Genomic DNA, 17,734 nt, shown 5'->3' with positions numbered 1-17,734 from the left:
TCTCAGAATCGCTCAAATCATTTCACTCAGACTGGATTTGTAAAGATACATTTGACGGCCTCGTGTTTCCATGTTGCAGTGAACAAAAATAGTTATATTTAATATATATTTAGTACATAATAAAATACTTTGTTTTTAAGCTTTTTATGAATAAAGGCTGCTAAGTAATAAATTATTACCATAACCCTGCTAAGACCACAACCTTTCAATTTGTGCAGGACTGCATTAATGTGAAGACCATGCAGCTGTTTCCAGGTGTTTTATACGACAGAACATTAAACATTTAAAATGAAGACCGATGCAGCTTGATCCATGTGCTGTAAATTTATTTACATTTTTATCATAGTGGGAGTAACCCTGACCTTCTTTATTGGAAAAGTATAGCCACTGTTGACAGCACACACAACAGCATAACGTTGTGATGGTTTCTGGTTTTTAAAAAAAGGGAAAATGCGAGCAAAATATTCACTCCTCTGTTCCTTTGTGGACTGACACTTCCAACAGCAGTATCCAATTGTCACATCAAACGCCTACATGGGAATATGTGATAACATGGTGTGCAATCATGACAGAGAACTCTCAGCTGTATATTCCATATATTTCAACCTTATACATGTGATCCACAGCTGAACTGGAGAGATCCATTTGAAAATGATCAGACAATGGGGAGAACTGGTGGAGATTAAATATTTCACTTCTTCTTCCTCTTCAGGGATTTCCACTCTCCCTCCTGGGTGGCCAGACTGCCCATTAGCTCTTTCACTTTTCTCTTTCTCTCTGCATCCCTGAAACACAGAATGTGTAAAAGTTAAATCGTCTACTAAGAGAAGCATGAACATTTCTGAACAGATGCTGGAGTTGTATCCACACCTGTTCATGACCTCGTTGAGCTTCTCTCTGGCCAGGAAGCGTGAGTCCTTCCTGATCTCTCTCAGAGCGCCCTTAAACTCCCTCTTGTATTTATGCTTTAGTCGCTCCTTCTCTCTCTCCTCTCTGGTGCTGCCACGCTTCTTTCCATAGTCCAGCCTGATAATAACCAAAAATGGCACACGAAATATTAAAAAAGAGGGGAGACATCCATCGTAAATCTTTGGCTACCTGAACAATCTGAACTGCTCGATTTGGATGAGCAATTTATTTTGGTGCTTACACTTCAACAATCTTGGGCGTGAGCAGCTTCAGAGGAATAGGCTTTCTCTTGTCAAAAACAAGCGCACTCTGAGTCACAGGCATACTGCTAATGGCCTCCACGATCTCACTGCTAAGCTCCTGCAATGACAATGACAAACACTGTTACTAAACACAGAAAATTCATTCAATTAAGATTAAAAAAAAAGAAAGAAACAAAACAACAAAAAATTAGCACAAATCTGTAACTAACCTGTAATGGCTCTGGTAATGTTTGGGTGGAAAGATGTTTTGAAAGAAGCGTTCTGATTGGCTGAAAGATGTGTGTGAAGGAGGGGAGGTCTTTGTAGAGCAAGCAGCACCTCTTCACCAGGTCGAGGCAAGTAGACAAACACGTTAACCTGTGAAAAAACACAATTATGAACATTTCAGTTTTATAACTTTTCTCATGTTAATTAGCCTCTATATACCTCAGGTCCTGAAGCCCAGTTCTCACTTCACACATATGACTTCCTTTCAAACACTGCTGCACGTGCAGATCGCAACATTTGATTTTACAAGTACCGTATTTTCCGGACTATAAGTCACACTTAAAATCCTTACATTTTCTCAAAAATTGACAGTGCGCCTTATAATCCGGTGTGCTTTATGTTTGAATTCTGGTTGTGCTCACGGACCTCGAACCAATTTTATGTGGTACGCAGCGCTTAAAAATCTGTCAAAAAAAATGTTTTAGTACGACTTTGGTAAGCTATGAAGCCGCACTGCTTGATGCATTGTCTGAGCATTACGGCTACCGTAGTCAGGAGCCTTGAAGAGCAATCTGGGTCCTAAACTCTGTCGTCTTCAGGTCCCAAAGTCAAACGAACACTGTGGCATCACTGAGAGTTAAAAACTGTCTAAATTCTTTCATCTTTAATAAAACAATCAGCGTTTACCAGGTGCAACAATTATGTTTAACATCCAGGCATCCATGAAAAGTTTAAATGAAGGCAGAAAACTAAACAGCAGTGATGTTTGTAGGGTTACTGAAGTTGAACTAGCTGACGTGATTGCTAGCGACACAGCTATGTTAGCATAACATAAGCACAGTGACGCTGGAGGATGAACGCTAACTTTTTTCCACTCAATAAAAGTTAATGTGAGGGTTCCCGATGGTTAGAGACAAATGCAATCGCATGGCAGGATGCTGTAAACGGACCAAACTTCAGTCAGGAGAACAACTGAGATAATCCATCCACAATACGAGGTTAGTCATTAATATACTGCAACAACACGGGAATAGAGCAGCTGCGAGAGAGTTTAACATTAATGAATCAATGGCACGGAAGTGGAGGAAGCAAGAAGAATGAGTCGAGGAAAGTTTGACTTATCTGACCGTTTTGTTTCGCTTAATGCGTCTTATGGTCCGAAACATACGGTAACTGTTGCCTGCTGTCTATAAATGTCACTCAGAACTACAAATTACAAACATGGTGGAGGCCGGGTTGTAGGATATACGGCTGCTTTTGGAACCGGGACACAAAGACCCACAAACAAGAAGCTGAAGGCAGCTACGGTAATCGTCTTCCAGACCATCTCAAGGAGGAAATGCAGCATTTGGTGACGTCCACGGGTTCCAGACTTCAGGGAGTCATTGACCTCTCTAAAAGCATTAGCTCAATTTTCTGTGTGACACTGCACGCCTCCATCTTTACACATTTTAGACACCCTTTAACCTTCAGTGTACACTCACTATCCTCGCCTGCTTTATCACCCAGAAGTAATTACCACACCCACTGGCCTCTTCACACACAGCTGCTTGTGTGCATGTGTCACTGTACGGCCTCAAGGAATGCAGAAATTATACTATGAAACTGAGCAGAGGGACTCTCATGCAGTGGCGTATATAACACTGTGGGAGAACTGGACTTGATCAGACCCCAGGGCACAGGATTTAAAGATGACTCACTGAGTACTATTTGATCAAGACTCATTCTGAGTCATTAGGAACACAAATACTGGAAAACACGACCTGCCCTTTGTAAACTGTACATCAAAATGATTAGCAGCTCAAAACTGACTGAGGAATAAATTGGAATAATACATATATCAGCCATGAAATTAAAGCTAAGGTGGATAACACTGATTATCTCACTGCAATGGTATCCTTCTTTTAGATCGCGTGGACATCTTTGTGAATGTGTTCTTTTTATGGGAAAAGACGGCAGTGTGAAGAAGGCGAGTGGAAGTAGAAACCCTGGATGTTCCATGTTAACATCCAGCATCATCTGGATGTTATTCTCACCCATACCCCTCACATTTACACTTCTTTATGGCAACAGCATTCCCTAATGACACTGAGAACAATCGCAGGCCCACTGCAGAAATGGTTCAGGGCTGGTTTGAAGGACATTATAGAGTTCAAGGTGTTGACTTGGCCTCCATATTTTGGAGGCTCTTTTAAATTTTTCCCCCCATAAATACAACCAGTGGCTGCTGTATTTATGTCTCTGCATGTTTAATGAAATGTTATCGATAATTACCACTCATTACAATACATTAATAAGTATTCGTTTTAGTTGAGCATGAATAAAAATGTATGTTCTGACAAACTGTGCACAATCATGATCTGCTGAAGCCTGAAGCTTAGCTTTGTGCCCACACACCAGCTGCTGTGTGAAACCGTGCTGGCGACTCACCCGAATTCACACAAGTGGATAAATCAGCTCTGAGCCACTCAGCGTATCCAGGTAAACCAAGTATGAAGGCCTATTTTAGGTTTATCAGATGCAAACAGCGGTGGCTGTAATAATAATGAGCATGTTTATCACACAATAATTGCATTAGCACTGTGGAACATGCAGCCAGTTACAGAGAAGATGCGTATGAATGCACGCTTGTGTGCTTCAGTTTTGTCCTTACAGGAAAAAAAAGACAAAAAAACCAACAAATTAACTTTTTTTAATGTGGCTCCGTTTTTTTTAATCTAATTATTTCCTTTTTGGTGATCCAAACTGATCATGAACAGTGTGAAGGAGAAGACAAAGGATTTTCTCACACTCCCTCTCTGTCCTCCCACTGTGCCTATAACTGTCTCCAGGAACGTGTTAATCTCTGTTATTACATGGTTATCATACATACTACACTTTCAATAGTCAACAATGGCACTCCTAGATTTACAGATTTGTTGTTGTTTTATTCGGCTACTCTAACAAAGAAATTTTCTAATTTTGGCATAAACCGCGTGTCTGCATCCATCCTCCATGTTCTTACCAGGAGGTTTTGTGGTTGGAGTCTCAGCTGGAAAACAGCTGAACAACTCCGCTGGCAACAGGTGATGATCAAACGTAATTCTGCACGTCACTCTTCCCCTCTAAAGGTCTTTATTAGGATTATTCACATGCAGCATGGCACATTGGCTAATGGAAAAGGCTAATACAGTCTATTGGCTGCAGTTTTGTCTTCTCCTTACCAAATTACAGCAACAGTCTCACTGAATGACCCTGAATCAGCACTTTCATTAAGAACAACTTACCCCAAACTCTTCTAAAAGACGTTGCCAGTGTTATAATTCAACTAACTTCACTAACCCTTCAAAACCAACCGAGATATTTCATCTTGATTTATGTCCAAAGTTACACTGGTTTCATCTGTTTGTGGAGGGTTTCTTGTTTGTTTGCTTTGATTTTTGGAAAACCTTACTTCACCTCACTACTTTACAGCTAACTCTACTGTACAGTATCTATATTGTATTTATATTATTAAGCTAAGCTGCTGTCCATTTTTTGGCAGCTATAACACTTAATTTCACAATTTTAGGGATAAATGCAGATATTTTCTAATCTACATAGAACAGCCAAAGCGATTATTTGTACTGGACCATTTTAATAATGCCCAGTGCTTGTTTAAGAATTAAAGAAGCATTGAACTAGACTTGACTGAACAAGCAGGGTCATGTTTTACCTGTGGGTATCTCTATCAGGGTCGTTTCCGAGGTCCAGCTGCTGAGTAGCAGAGAGTGGGAGGCTTTTTTTGCTCCAGCTCCTGCAGGACTCTGACGATGACAGCACTAAAAGATCGCTGTATTTTCCTGATGCTCTGAAGGGTGGCACCACAATGTAACCTGCAACACAATGTCAGAGTATGTCAGGTCAGTTTCACACCTTAACAAAGCATACCTGCCGTATAAAAGTGTCATACCCAAAGATGCCTTGTCCTGCACTGCCAGGTGTAGCGTCCCAACCAGGAAGTTGATGAGCTCAGGCAGGAAGCGCTTTGAAAAAGAGACATACTCCACTCCCAGAGAGCACAGAACTAAACCTGATGTTAGGTCCTGTAATGATCTCACTGGGCACTGAAAAATTACAAGACATAGACACAAGCACACAAGATTCAGGATTACTGTACACAGAGAGACAGATCTGGAAAGAAAATGCGTTTGTCAAACTCAAACACATATTTGTTTCAAATAACTTACAGAATGTTCACATAACAAGGAGCATGGACTTCGTCCCTCATCATTTCATGATCTTTGGAAAAGTTTACTAACGCTATGCTAAATTAATTTTTTTTGTTTTTTCTGTTATCAAACTGTTCTCCCACTAGGAGCTCAGTCTGAGTGGAGTTTTTTTCTCCTCCTCTTACCTCATGTAGTGTATTTTCGTTGTTTTTTCCTATCAGCCTACCTTCCTGACATGTCTCCCCAATGTGATGTTTGTGTAAAGTTGGTCAGAAGGTTCCTTTGTAAGTGCGCATGCACCATTAGCGTGCTGCCTGCTGTAACCCTAATTTCCCTCGGGATTAATAAAGTATTCTGATTCTGATTCTGATATATATGCATTTGGTTAATTTGCAACCGAGGCTTAATGTCTATTTGGTACAATTCTAGCAAGAACAATGAAAAGAGAGAGATTGTCATCTAGTGTATATTTGGCATTTCGAACAGGTCTATTCTAAATATTATTTTGATTTAACTTCTGATTTTTACCTGTTTAGAATTGTAGCCTCAAGTGATGTGTGGGTAAGCATTCGTGTGTGTATGGAAAGGACAAAATATGTGCACGTGTATGTCTGTTGGTAACATAGAAAGGACTACCAGGATTCAATGTGATGGCCTCCTGACATTTAACAGCAACTGTTTTCTGAAGTTCCACAGAAAAGTAATTAATGACACACACACACACACACACACACACACACACACACACACACACACACACACACACACACACACACACACACACACACACACACACACACACACACACACACACACACACACACACACACACACACACACACACACACACACACACACGGTAGCAGCTAGGCAAGTTCAACACTCGATAAGATCCCAAACTGCTCAAACAACACAGATATTAAAAGATATGTAAAAATATTAAAATGTCTGTTTGTACCTTGGTGAGAGCCTGGCTGATGAAAAGCAGCGCTGGAGTTGTAACTGGGTGCCTGAAGTCTGAGGTAGGAAACAGCAGGGCTGTCACCTTAAGGTAGATGAGCTTAAAAAAGAAGGAAATATACAAATGAAGGTGCAACATATACAATAATAAGTGTCTTTACATTAGAGAATTAATTTTATTAATCCTACTTTAAAAACATCTGGGACAAAGTCCAAAGCATTCACTTAAATCCTGAACATAACACATCAAACGTTAAACGTCTATTAAATCTTTTAAGAAAACAGTTGCACTTCCACACAGTCCTAGTTACATTTTGACTAATATCAGTTTGAACAGTGTCTGATTGTTGAGTTGCCAGAATCAGATGAGCAAAGAGAGGATCTGATAAAAGTAAGCTCATCCAGCTCTTCTTCAGTTCTTACCCCAGGCTCAGGGCAGCAGAGTGAATGATTCGCAGCATGCCTTGCTGGCTTTTACTGTGAGGGATGACTGAGCGACGGAGGCACAAATAACAGGCCTTTAAACAGATTGGCAGTCAACTCTCATTTTATTCCCCTTTTAATCACAGCAGTGGGTTAGTGAGCAATATTTACAGTGCAGATTGATTTTTCATCAAAACTAAATCAAATTACTAAAGAAACCATTTAAACCAGGCTAAACTTTGTTTCAGTGCAACCACTGCGGCCTACTCATCATCATAGCCTGACACACAATGATCCCCACAACAGGAAATGGGCCACTGCTCAATCCATCATTCAGAGACAATGATAATAAGTTAACAGATTATATAGAGAGAATCTCCCTGCTCTTTAGAAATATATACATTTTAGAACCAGTACTTTCAATCAGCCTCTCATGACTAACATGGCAGTATTACTCACTCACGCACGCAGTGCAGCTGAGTTAAAAGTTCTGTGTAGTGTGTTAAGAGGTCACGGTACAAGCACTGATCAAAATCAGCTGGGATGAAATCAAACTGTAAGAAGCTCTATTGCTTAAAGATGAATCACTAGTTTTCTTTATATAACACTGGAAGGTCTTAACATTGATTCAAACATTGATTCTACCTGAAGCGAGAATGGCGCAGGCCTACGAATCAGTCAGTCCCTGAATGAGCTAACATTTAAAGACTCCAAAATCTATAAACACCACGGTGAACATCAAACATTTACCACAATCAAAGTAAGTAATTCATACCATGTCTAGTGTAGGGAAAGCTGCGTGACCTTTGACCTCAAGCGTCTCTTCCATGCTATGAGCGGCATCTCCGAGGATGCTCTGCATAGCCTTACAGGCTGCATCTGGAAACATCTGGCACAGAGCGTACACCTCGCTGCAGAGGGATTTGCAAAAGGTAAAGAAATGTCTTTATTTCAAGGACTAAATATTTTGAAGCCTCTTTCTGAACTCACGGTATGAGCTTATCAATGGTGCTAAGTTCAGGTGGACTCCTAGTGGCCAGCTCTCCGATGTACTCCAACAGAAAGCCAAAAAGTTTCTGGAACAGAGAGAGCTCTGTGAATTCACATAACGGTGAAAGCTGCCGACTCATCACACATGTGCATCCAACTCTGTAACTGTACCTGCAGTTTGAGTTTATTGCCTACAGCCAAACTGGGGTGGTTGCTCTTTTGAGTTCTGGCCACAATGAGGCGCTGGTTGTCAGAGGTGTGACCACGTAGCATATCCTTCAGATCGTTGTAGCTCTCAGGGGCTGTGAGAGGAAGAAGAAGAACAATACAGTATTGGATATTTTGTAAGGGAAAGAACTAACTATAACTAAACATGACACTAATCTGCCTTTTTTTATTTTATTTTAATGAGTAATAAATTCTGGTACCAGCAAATGTGTATGGGAGCTCTGCTTTGGCTGCCTCCTGCTGGGCCTTCACTTCCTCTTTGCTGAGAGTCTTCTTCGGCTTGGGGCTGGCCTCTTCCTCCTCCTCATTTTCGCTTTCTTGCTCAGACTCGAGGTCTGAGTGGCCATCATCTTCACCACTTCCCTCCTCCTCTTCTTCCTCCTCCTCCTCTTCTTCTTCTTCCTCAACTTCATCCTCCTCTGCATCCGATTCCTGTTCCTCACTGCTCTCGCCCTCTCCTTCTTCATCTTCAGCCTCATCTTCTTCTTCTTCTTCTTCTTCCTCCTCCCCCATGTTCCATTTTCCATCCTATGGACAGGAATAACACATTAAGATAAAAATCAACAGTCATACTAGGAGGAATAACCCAAAGTAACAAAACTGTTCTGCATTGTGTCGTCTCACACCTGATAAGCCAGAGTCTTCTTGTCATGCTTATCCAGAACGAAGCCGTCATTGAGGTCATCAGCAGAGAAGTGAATCTGACTTTGTGCACCTTCCACGACTTCCTCTCCCATCATCCTCCTGAGACGGTCAGCCTGTAGAAAGATCAGATGATGGCAACTGGTCGTTATCAATTACTTCTCTAATTAAATTCACCATTAAAGTAAAATCTCAAGGCGATCTCAGGTGACCGTAACTCAAAACCCTGCAATCTGGAGAACAGCAAAGCTGCTTTTTTTGGAAAACCTGTACAGTTATTGGTTTCTGTTAGTTACATTGTCCCATGATTCCCAAACTTAGGGGAAGACTTTTGAAAGGAGAAAAACTAATCACAGATTCTGATAGGATAGGGAAGGGGTTAAGGATTACAGGTACTTAGATCTCACAAGGTCAAACCTCATTTGAATGCTGCCTTTGACGTGACTGTCATAAGAGCAAGAAGCTACTTCTCCTGTCAAAATGTAAGAGCTGCATCGTATAATGCTACAATGTGGCTTTCCAGCATCTTTTCTACGTGGCTCCTGTTAGCTGAGAGCTCGATTTATTGGGACAGTGATGTCTTTGCATTAAAATGATGTGTCTATCAAGAGGTATTTTCTCTTTTTAAAGACTGAGAATAAAACCTGATTTCAATTAAAAAGGAAAAAAAACAAAGAAAGATCAGGCGATTAACATCAAAGTGGTCAAAGGAGCTTGCAAAGAAAAGCGTCTGGACTTCTTTAAGTTGCAACTTAAAGAAGTCCAGACGCTTTTCTTTGCAAGCTCCTTTGACTACGATGACCTGGATGACTGAGAACCTTCACAGACAATAATATCAAAGTGCTTGACAGCTGCAGACAACAAGGCAAATTTCCACAGAGCAAATGTACCTCGAGTTTCTGCAGCTTCTCTCTCTCTTCCTTGGCTAGCTCCTCTGGAGTTTTCATCTTCTCTGAGGGCTGAGCCTTCATCTCAAAGCCGAGCTCTCTGACCATCATGTCATATTCCTCCAGCTAGAAAACACAAACATGAAGCAAAAGGTATTTATTACAAAAAAAACCACACACACACACACACATCTGGGTGGAATGGTCTTTTTGCAGACTCATTTGTGTATTCCTACTTTGGGTTTCTCCTCCTGTTTGTCAGCTTTGGGCGTCTTTTTCACCATCAGAGACTGTATGTTCTTCCAGTCTTGATCCAGCTTCTCGGTCAGCTCCTGGGCCTCCTCTCTCTGCACCTGGCGTTCCCTCTGAAAACAAGCCCCAGACATCAGCCCTTAGCAGTTTAGCAAAGTCTGTAATGTGCAACAATATGACAGGCAAAGGCAGCATGGGCCAAAATCCATCAGCAGGACCGAAGCCTTACCTTCTCCTGCTTGGACTTCTGGATGAGCTCTTCAATGAGCTCCTGCCTGGATTTTGCCCTCTGGCCTCCCTCCTCCTCCTCCCCCAATGCCTTCTTCCTGAGGAGACCACCTCCTCCTCCGAAGTGGGACGCAGTGAGCTCAGCTAGGTGTGAAAGAAAAATAATGTCACTAATAAATGCAAGCTCTGTCATCTATAATAACACTCGTGTTCACTCCAAGCTGTGGGCTGGGAATGAAAAAAGATGGGCAACATGTTTGGGAATATGCAGGAAAATTAATTAACATTAATTCCCCCCATATCAAGGTGAGCTTATCTGGAGGATAACAAACAGTGACTATTAAAATATCAAAGTATTTAAATGAAAATGGATTCAAGGTACAACAGGAATATAAGAACCATGTAGATGTGGAAAAAATCCCTTCATCTGGCACTCAGACTCACCAGACAATAGACCCTTTTCTTCTGATTCATCATCGCTATTCACAACATCATTGAATTTCTCCATTTCAGCCAAAGACTGGCCATAATGAGTCAGCTCTTCCTCCTCATTCAGGTTGTACACGTCCTTCTTCTCATGGACGCGCTAATAATAAAATACAAAGTAACAGAAGGTGTAGGTTTGGTACATCTGTGCACAAGCCAGTTTATTTTCACTTTTTTCATTATGCAGCTTGGACAAAAGAAGCGACAAATCTTTGCCTGTAAGTCTAGTATTAACATGACCAGTTAGGTCAACAAGTATTTAAACACAGTCGTTATTATGCTGTGATAGATTAGAAGTGAGCCAAGGCTGCAATGAAGAATAAACTGCATTTAGTTTATACAGGCTCTAAAGGAATTAGAAAAACTAAAAATTGATCTATCAGGCCTTTACTGAAGCCACCTTCAGATGCTGCGCAATTGTGGGTCTTCCTGTATCCAGTTTTCTCTTTAGTAAGTAAACAGCACACACAGATGGCATGAAATCAGTAGGCTATGTAACCATAATCAAAATCTTTGCCTTCAGACAGTCTTGGGATGCTTCTGATGTTTCTTTTGGGTCATTATTAATCCACACTTTGAGGCACAGCACTGATTTTGCAGCATAACACTGGAAGCAGAAATGAGCGTTCTTGGCTTGACAAGAACCGTTTTTCCTGCATCAAAGAATTCAATGATCCTCTATTTTACTCTTCTTCTGTGGTCTTCTGACCAGTCCAGAGCTGGCCTGTATACTTCCTCTTTTTAAGAATGCACCAGATTTTTTAGTCACTTAAGCCTCGACTCTACTTCTCTCATTTTTGAGTCCACTAGGGAGTTATGTAAATTTCATCATCACACAGTGAATGGGTCCTCAAACCTGAGCTTTACGTTACAATGCACCATCTATGCATGCGGCAAACTTCAAAATAAGTTTGATAGAAACAACTACTCAGCTGTCATGTCTCCAGTTGTTTGTGTCCTTGTCAGATTGTATATTCAAGGCGTTTCTTTCACTAAGAGGTCTAGAATCAACATTTCAGGCCATAAAAAGGAAGTGACGAGACTTTGGTTTTTTTTAATTGGAAAAAAGAAAAAAAAATGTCTGAAATTCACAAAAAGTTAAATGCAGGTTTTTTGTTAAACTTCTCAGGTCTGGACTTGAATCACATCATGACTGGTTTATAGCAAATCTAATGAGTTATGGAGGATGTACACACTGATTAAGTAAACGACTGATGCTATATCCACAATGACGAAAGTAACACACACAAAAAAGAAAGAAATCATGTTAATCACTAAATGCTTGGCTTATTTTATCTCTTCTTTATTTCACAACCTGATGATCAATGTGTCCTTTCAGGCAGCAATAAACACATCGCATCACTGACCTGTCTCTCCATCGTGAACCTCTGGAGAATTTTGTCTTCGGGTGCCATCTTGGTGTCATACTCTCCAAAACGTCTGTCAATAAATTTGCTGCATCTGTTCTTCTGTTTGTATTCCTTCAGCAGGGTCTCTTTTCTCTATAAATTAAAAAAAGAACTGCTTATTAATTACAAGCTGCCTAAACCCTATCAATTTAAAAAACAAAAAATAATAATAAATCACACAAATTAGAAACAACAAATGATGAAGATTTTACTTTTCTTAGCACTTCTGCTTGTATTTAGACCAGTTCACGGCTCTCTCTGTTCTTACAACCCTCTCAGTGACTCCTGCAGAAAGTCCCTCTCCCAGCATGACTGTGTGAGCACCAGGCTTCACAGCACAGATAGTGTTAAATGCACAGCGAGCTGTGAGCAAACGCTGCCAGAACAGAAAAGTTTGTGGCTTCAGTTCTCTGGATCTTTGGAGATTTTGGCTTAAGCAGCAGAGCTTATATACAAAACAGGTAAGAAAATGTCTATTCAGATGTCTATTCATATTAATGTACAGAATTCACCTGCTTGCTGCTACTACTGCACATTCACCCAATGTGTGTATATATATATATATATATATATATATATATATATATATAATGTTCTTCCTCTACACCGCCCCCCCCCCCCCAATTTTTTTGCACATGTCGAGGAGCGTGTCAGGCTACATTTCACTGTGTGTTATACTTGTATAACTATGCATGTGACAAATAAAGAACCTTGAACCTTGAAAAGCTTTTAACTAGAGCTGGGCGATAGAACGATAACGATATGTATCGCAATATAACTTTTACTCGATAGAGAAATTAAGCTATCGCGATAGACCTCGCCGCTCTTGTCCTCTTAAAAAAAAACAAAAAAAAAAAACAAGGTCAGCCAATCCAAATTAAGTAGCGCAGAGCCGAACCAATCACAGCCGCAGCGTCACGTCGCGTGACTTGTTACGTACAGCACAAGTGCCAAGCCGCACATGTGTTTGGGAAGCAGCCAGCGGGTAATGGAGGAAATGAGTGTGCCGACTAGAAAAATCAACCGAGCGTGACCGAAGAGAAAACAGATGATGGTTCCAATGCCGGAGAGATTGTCGAACGGAAGAGCCATAGAAGTTCCGTAGTGTGAAGGTATTTCGGCTATTTCAAGTCTGACAAAAAACAGAGTAGCGTGCACTGTAAATTGTGCCGAAAGCAAGTCTGGAAATACAATGAACTGGTGCATGCGTCACACTGTGCGCCACGTTATTGTTTCGGTGAAATGAATTTCTACAATACTGTTAATTCTACTCTCTGCAGTGTTTAAATGCTTACATATACACACAGTTACTGTCCGTCCACACATACGACTCGGTTCTGCTTCTATGCCCCAGCTTTGTTTACTTTTTCCCACCGAGGCTTCTAGACTTCTGATTGGCCAACATTTCCGCACGGTTAGGAATCTAGCGCCACCTGCTGCTTTGGCATGTTCATAGCAGCGTTTTCCTTCATTTCTGCCTTTATGTGTGGACGGGATTCTTTTTTTAAAACGAAAACGGAAAATCTCCGTTTTCAAAAATACCCGTGTACGTGTGAACGTAGCCTCAGTCTCTGACTGGAAGCGCTAATTCGTCATTCGGCTTTTGTCAGACTAAAGTAACTGTTAAAACTGTTTGAAAAGCTCAGCTATACAACAAGGAGAGATTGAGAATTTCCTTTTAGTTCTCAGTTTATTTGATATTGACAAAAGTTAGTCAATTTTGTCTGTTCTTCTGTAAAACAAACTAAGATTTATTTTTAGAATTAATGTTTTGTTTCTAAGTGGAATTGACAATTTAGTCTGTTTCGTTTGTTCTATTTTGAAACTTAAACGCTTTTGCGGCTGCCTTTTGTGTAGTTTGCAATATTTGCCTTTATTTATCTGAAAAAGTCTCATGTTCCTTAAGTACATCTACCCTGTTGAATTTATTATGGGAAATAAATATTTAAATAAAAACAAGCTGCTGATTATTTCACATTTTACTTGTGAGCAACGGCACATTTAAATCTTACAAAAACAGTTATTTGGCTTATATCGTGATAGATATCGTTATCGCCTGAAATGGAAAAAAAAACATATCGTGATATGAAAAAATCTCATATCGCCCAGCTCTACTTTTAACTGTCAAGTTAAAGGTCAAGTTAGCAGGAAGTCTTCAGTTTAGGACTTGAAAACACAAAACATAAAAAGATAAAGTTAATAGTTAAATTCATATATGATTTACACGATGTTTAGATAAATAGTTTTCAGCACTGACGGTCGCGCAATGCAGTGTAACTGGTCTTTCCAAAAATATGAATACAATTTAATAAAACAGTACTGAGCATCAGCAAATCCCTCTAAAGTGAGCTCACACCTGAACACAAGGTCAGGTGAGTTCATTAAAACATAATAGGGGCTGTCTCTTACCTTATTGACGGCTTTGGATCGAGATACACCGGGCAGACCCACATCATGCTTGCTTTTTCTCCCCAGGACATCAAATTTCTTTCTGTTGATTTTCACCTCAAACGGGTTGTTTTTGATCTCAGAGGAGGTTTTGGTCTTTCGCACCTTGTCAGCAAGGCTCCTCTTCTTCGGCGCCTTCCCCATCTGTAACAAAGCAATGGCTGAGTTAACATTACTGTCTCTTCCCCTCCTCTGGTTGTTTACAGCTTAAATCTTAGATCCTATGATAGTTAATTATGTTTATTTACTTCCTGGGAGTCTCGTTTTTTTCCTGCGACTTCTACAGGATACAATTTTTTGTTATCGTTATACTGGGTTAATGCTAGCTTAAAAATTAGCTTTTAAAGCATTCAGGTTTACAAAACAGACACACTTGTTAGATGAAAATGCCAAATGAAATAGCACACGATGTTAAATCCACAAGAAAAAATATTGGGCTACTTTCAGGACAGTTAGCTTCACTGTGAACCGTCAGCAGCTTGTAAACAAACTCACATTTTCACAGACAGGAGGTGCTCACCTTTGAGCCGCGTCGGATTATTAAGTCCAGGCGGAACAAAAGATTAGGAGGAAAAGCTTCAGCGACACTAAATTCAAGAAATAATTGTTTAATATATCCCTGCCCACGTTGCTTCACTGAGTTTCCATTTCTTCCAGCGTGCACAGCCTAAGGTGAAAGTTCACCACAATAGAGCAGACATGAGGTACTTCCGGTGGAAAAGCTCCTACAGCGCCCCTAGAGTTTAAAGATGGAAGTTCACCCTTCAAAATCAAGACGTGGAGACGAAGCCTCCTGCAGTTATCGTAGCAAATTCAAACTGTGTTTATACAGATGGATGAAAAATTAAAAGAAATTGAAAGAAAGCCCAATAAAGTAGCTTAGGAAGGGTAATATTACTAATACTAAACATTCCAATATAATAGAAGCAGCCAAAATCTGTGAAATACTTTTTGTAGCAGCGTTTTCAAGCATATCATTTTTTATTTATCCATCTATCCATCAATTCATCCATCCAATTTGTTCTGGTTATCCAGTTCAGGGTCACGGCAATGGGGTGAGATGTGCCAGTATGCTACAGATCATAGAGAGACAGACAACCATTCATACACACCTACAGCCAACAATTTAGAATCACTCATTAACCTGATGCCACACAGACTGTGGGAGGAAGCCAGAATACCAAGACAAAACAGACACAAAGAAACATGCAAGCCCCACACAGAAAGGCCCCAGACTGGATTCATTCATTGTTTTTTTGTCTGTTTTTCTCTTCCAGTGAGAATAAAATGAGACAGCTCATTTTGACCCCAACAAGCCAAACAGAACAAGTGAATGGAATGAAATAACTTCTAGCAACGAACATGCTGACCTTGTGTCTGCACAACAATTTTATTATAAGGAAGCAGAGGTGGGACCAAGTCATTGTTTTGCAAGTCTCAAGTAAGTCTCAAGTCTTTATCCTCAAGTCTCAAGTCAAGTCTCAAGTAATGTCAGGCAAGTCAGAGTCGAGTCTCAAGTCACTGGTGTAAAAGTCCGAGTCAAGTCACAAGTCTGAAACTTTGAATTTAAAGTCCTTTCGAGTCTTTAAAAAAAAAAAAACGAAAAAATAATGTTGCAGTTATGCTAAATGTAAATATTAGACCATGTAATTTTAAAATCTGTGTTTTTCTCAACACATGACAAAATAGTGAACTTAGAAAATATACACAAATTGTGAAATTGCACCTCTTTAAAATGCAGCTCAATTAAACCTAGCTCCAAGAATAATTTTCACCGACAGTTCTGAGATAAGCTGCATGTTATTCTTGGATGCGGTTGTAGGACCAGCTTTAAAATCGCATGACAAAAATATCATACACATTAAAAAAAACTGCATCACCAACGTAGCCTGGACAACATTTGCTAGTTAGATGAAGTCAGCTATCTCATCGTAGCATATTTATATGCATATTTATAATTATACGGTTCTTGGAGTGAGTGCACACACTCATGAAGTTTAGTAACTTCAGGTCACTGCAACAAGCCCAGGTACAGTTTACCGACGGATGGGTGCAGGACCTTGAAATGCACCGTGTAGAACGAAAGACCATCGTACGTATCATAAGTTTACCAGTCTCACAAATTGTCGTCATAAATACACATTCCTTAACCGTTTATTAATAGGACCTTTGAGCTCAACGGTAATTAATTAGTAGTGGAAATAATTTCTGGTAGCGTTACAGAAATGTAGCAGTGACAACAATATTGTATGCTGTAATCACCGCGCGGATAGGAGGCGGCTGGCTTGACCGCGGCTCACAAATGACGGCTCACTTTACCGCAGTCTGTAATCGCACTGGGCAATTAGTGATACAAAAAACTTGTTTTATCCTGTGAATAAAAGTATATGTTTTTGTCAATGTACCATAATAACAGAAGCGAAACGCAATATTGTGTCAGGACAATTCACTATTTATGCACAATAAATAAAGGAGCATAGCGCGACGATTTCTGTTCAGCGCCAGACTTGCTTGTAACCTATATCACTAATTATGTTATGAAAATGACGTATTAACTACTAAAAAACACTGACCTTCGTGTAAATGCTTGGAGCAGACTAACCTGTGAGCTGGAGTGTTCTGGGACGTTATATTTGGTCTTTGAATGGCTGCAATCCAGGCCATCCGTCGCGTCTTTGTTACTTCGGAAACATGGCTCGAACAATTTCTCTTCAACGACGTAATCCGATAACAACCGATCTCTTTACCCGTCGGCTTCCCGTGGCTGTCATGCGACCGGCTATTGCAGTTAATAATACAACGGCTTCTTGACATTTTTGTGTTTCTTTTTATCGCTGTTTAACTGATTTTAATTGAAAGCCTGCGTGCGCTAGTACCGCTTGCCACGAGTTCCCAGAATCCTTTGCGGTTCTACCCGTGAATGACGTCACATTTTCAATCTCTATATAATATGCATGTAAAATTTTATATTTGGGGTAAAATATCAAGTCTTTTCAAGTAAACCGGTTCAAGTCCAATTCAAGTCCCAAGTCATTGGTGTAAAAGTCCAAGTCAAGTCACAAGTCTTAGAACATTTTTTCAAGTCAAGTCTAAAGTCATAAAATTAATGACTCGAGTCTGACTCGAGTCCAAGTCATGTGACTCGAGTCCACACCTCTGTAAGGAAGTACACCCCACTGTGTCCAATTTACACCCAATGTTTTGACCCCCTT

General features: G+C 40.3%; 1 protein-coding gene across 3 annotated transcripts; it reads right to left on the bottom strand.

Annotated features, from left to right (window-relative positions):
- Positions 1–309: 309 nt before the first annotated feature.
- On the bottom strand, positions 310–17,143 carry nop14 (NOP14 nucleolar protein homolog (yeast)). Of its 3 annotated transcripts, none has more exons than XM_026173623.1 (19): positions 17,125–17,143; positions 14,484–14,666; positions 12,033–12,167; positions 10,624–10,765; positions 10,181–10,323; positions 9,936–10,064; positions 9,703–9,825; positions 8,797–8,928; positions 8,371–8,698; positions 8,114–8,244; positions 7,943–8,028; positions 7,728–7,863; positions 6,528–6,629; positions 5,311–5,464; positions 5,074–5,233; positions 1,382–1,529; positions 1,151–1,269; positions 871–1,026; positions 310–785 (listed from the first exon to the last, which is right to left on the bottom strand). In XM_026173623.1, exons 2-19 carry the CDS (start codon positions 14,664–14,666, stop codon positions 692–694), a joined length of 2,601 nt encoding a protein of 866 aa, XP_026029408.1. In that variant the 5' UTR covers positions 17,125–17,143; the 3' UTR covers positions 310–691. The 3 variants fall into 3 exon arrangements, with proteins under 3 accessions (XP_026029408.1, XP_026029407.1, XP_026029406.1); XM_026173622.1 differs by lacking the exon at positions 17,125–17,143 and adding an exon at positions 15,018–15,259; XM_026173621.1 differs by lacking the exon at positions 17,125–17,143 and adding an exon at positions 15,043–15,259.
- Between the last annotated feature and the right edge of the window lie 591 nt (positions 17,144–17,734).

The sequence above is a fragment of the Astatotilapia calliptera genome, chromosome 7, assembly GCF_900246225.1.
Source record: "Astatotilapia calliptera chromosome 7, fAstCal1.2, whole genome shotgun sequence".
In the NCBI taxonomy this organism is placed as follows: domain Eukaryota; kingdom Metazoa; phylum Chordata; class Actinopteri; order Cichliformes; family Cichlidae; genus Astatotilapia; species Astatotilapia calliptera.
The sequence above is the reverse complement of the archived record's forward strand: the minus strand, read 5'-3'. Positions and strand labels throughout refer to the sequence as shown.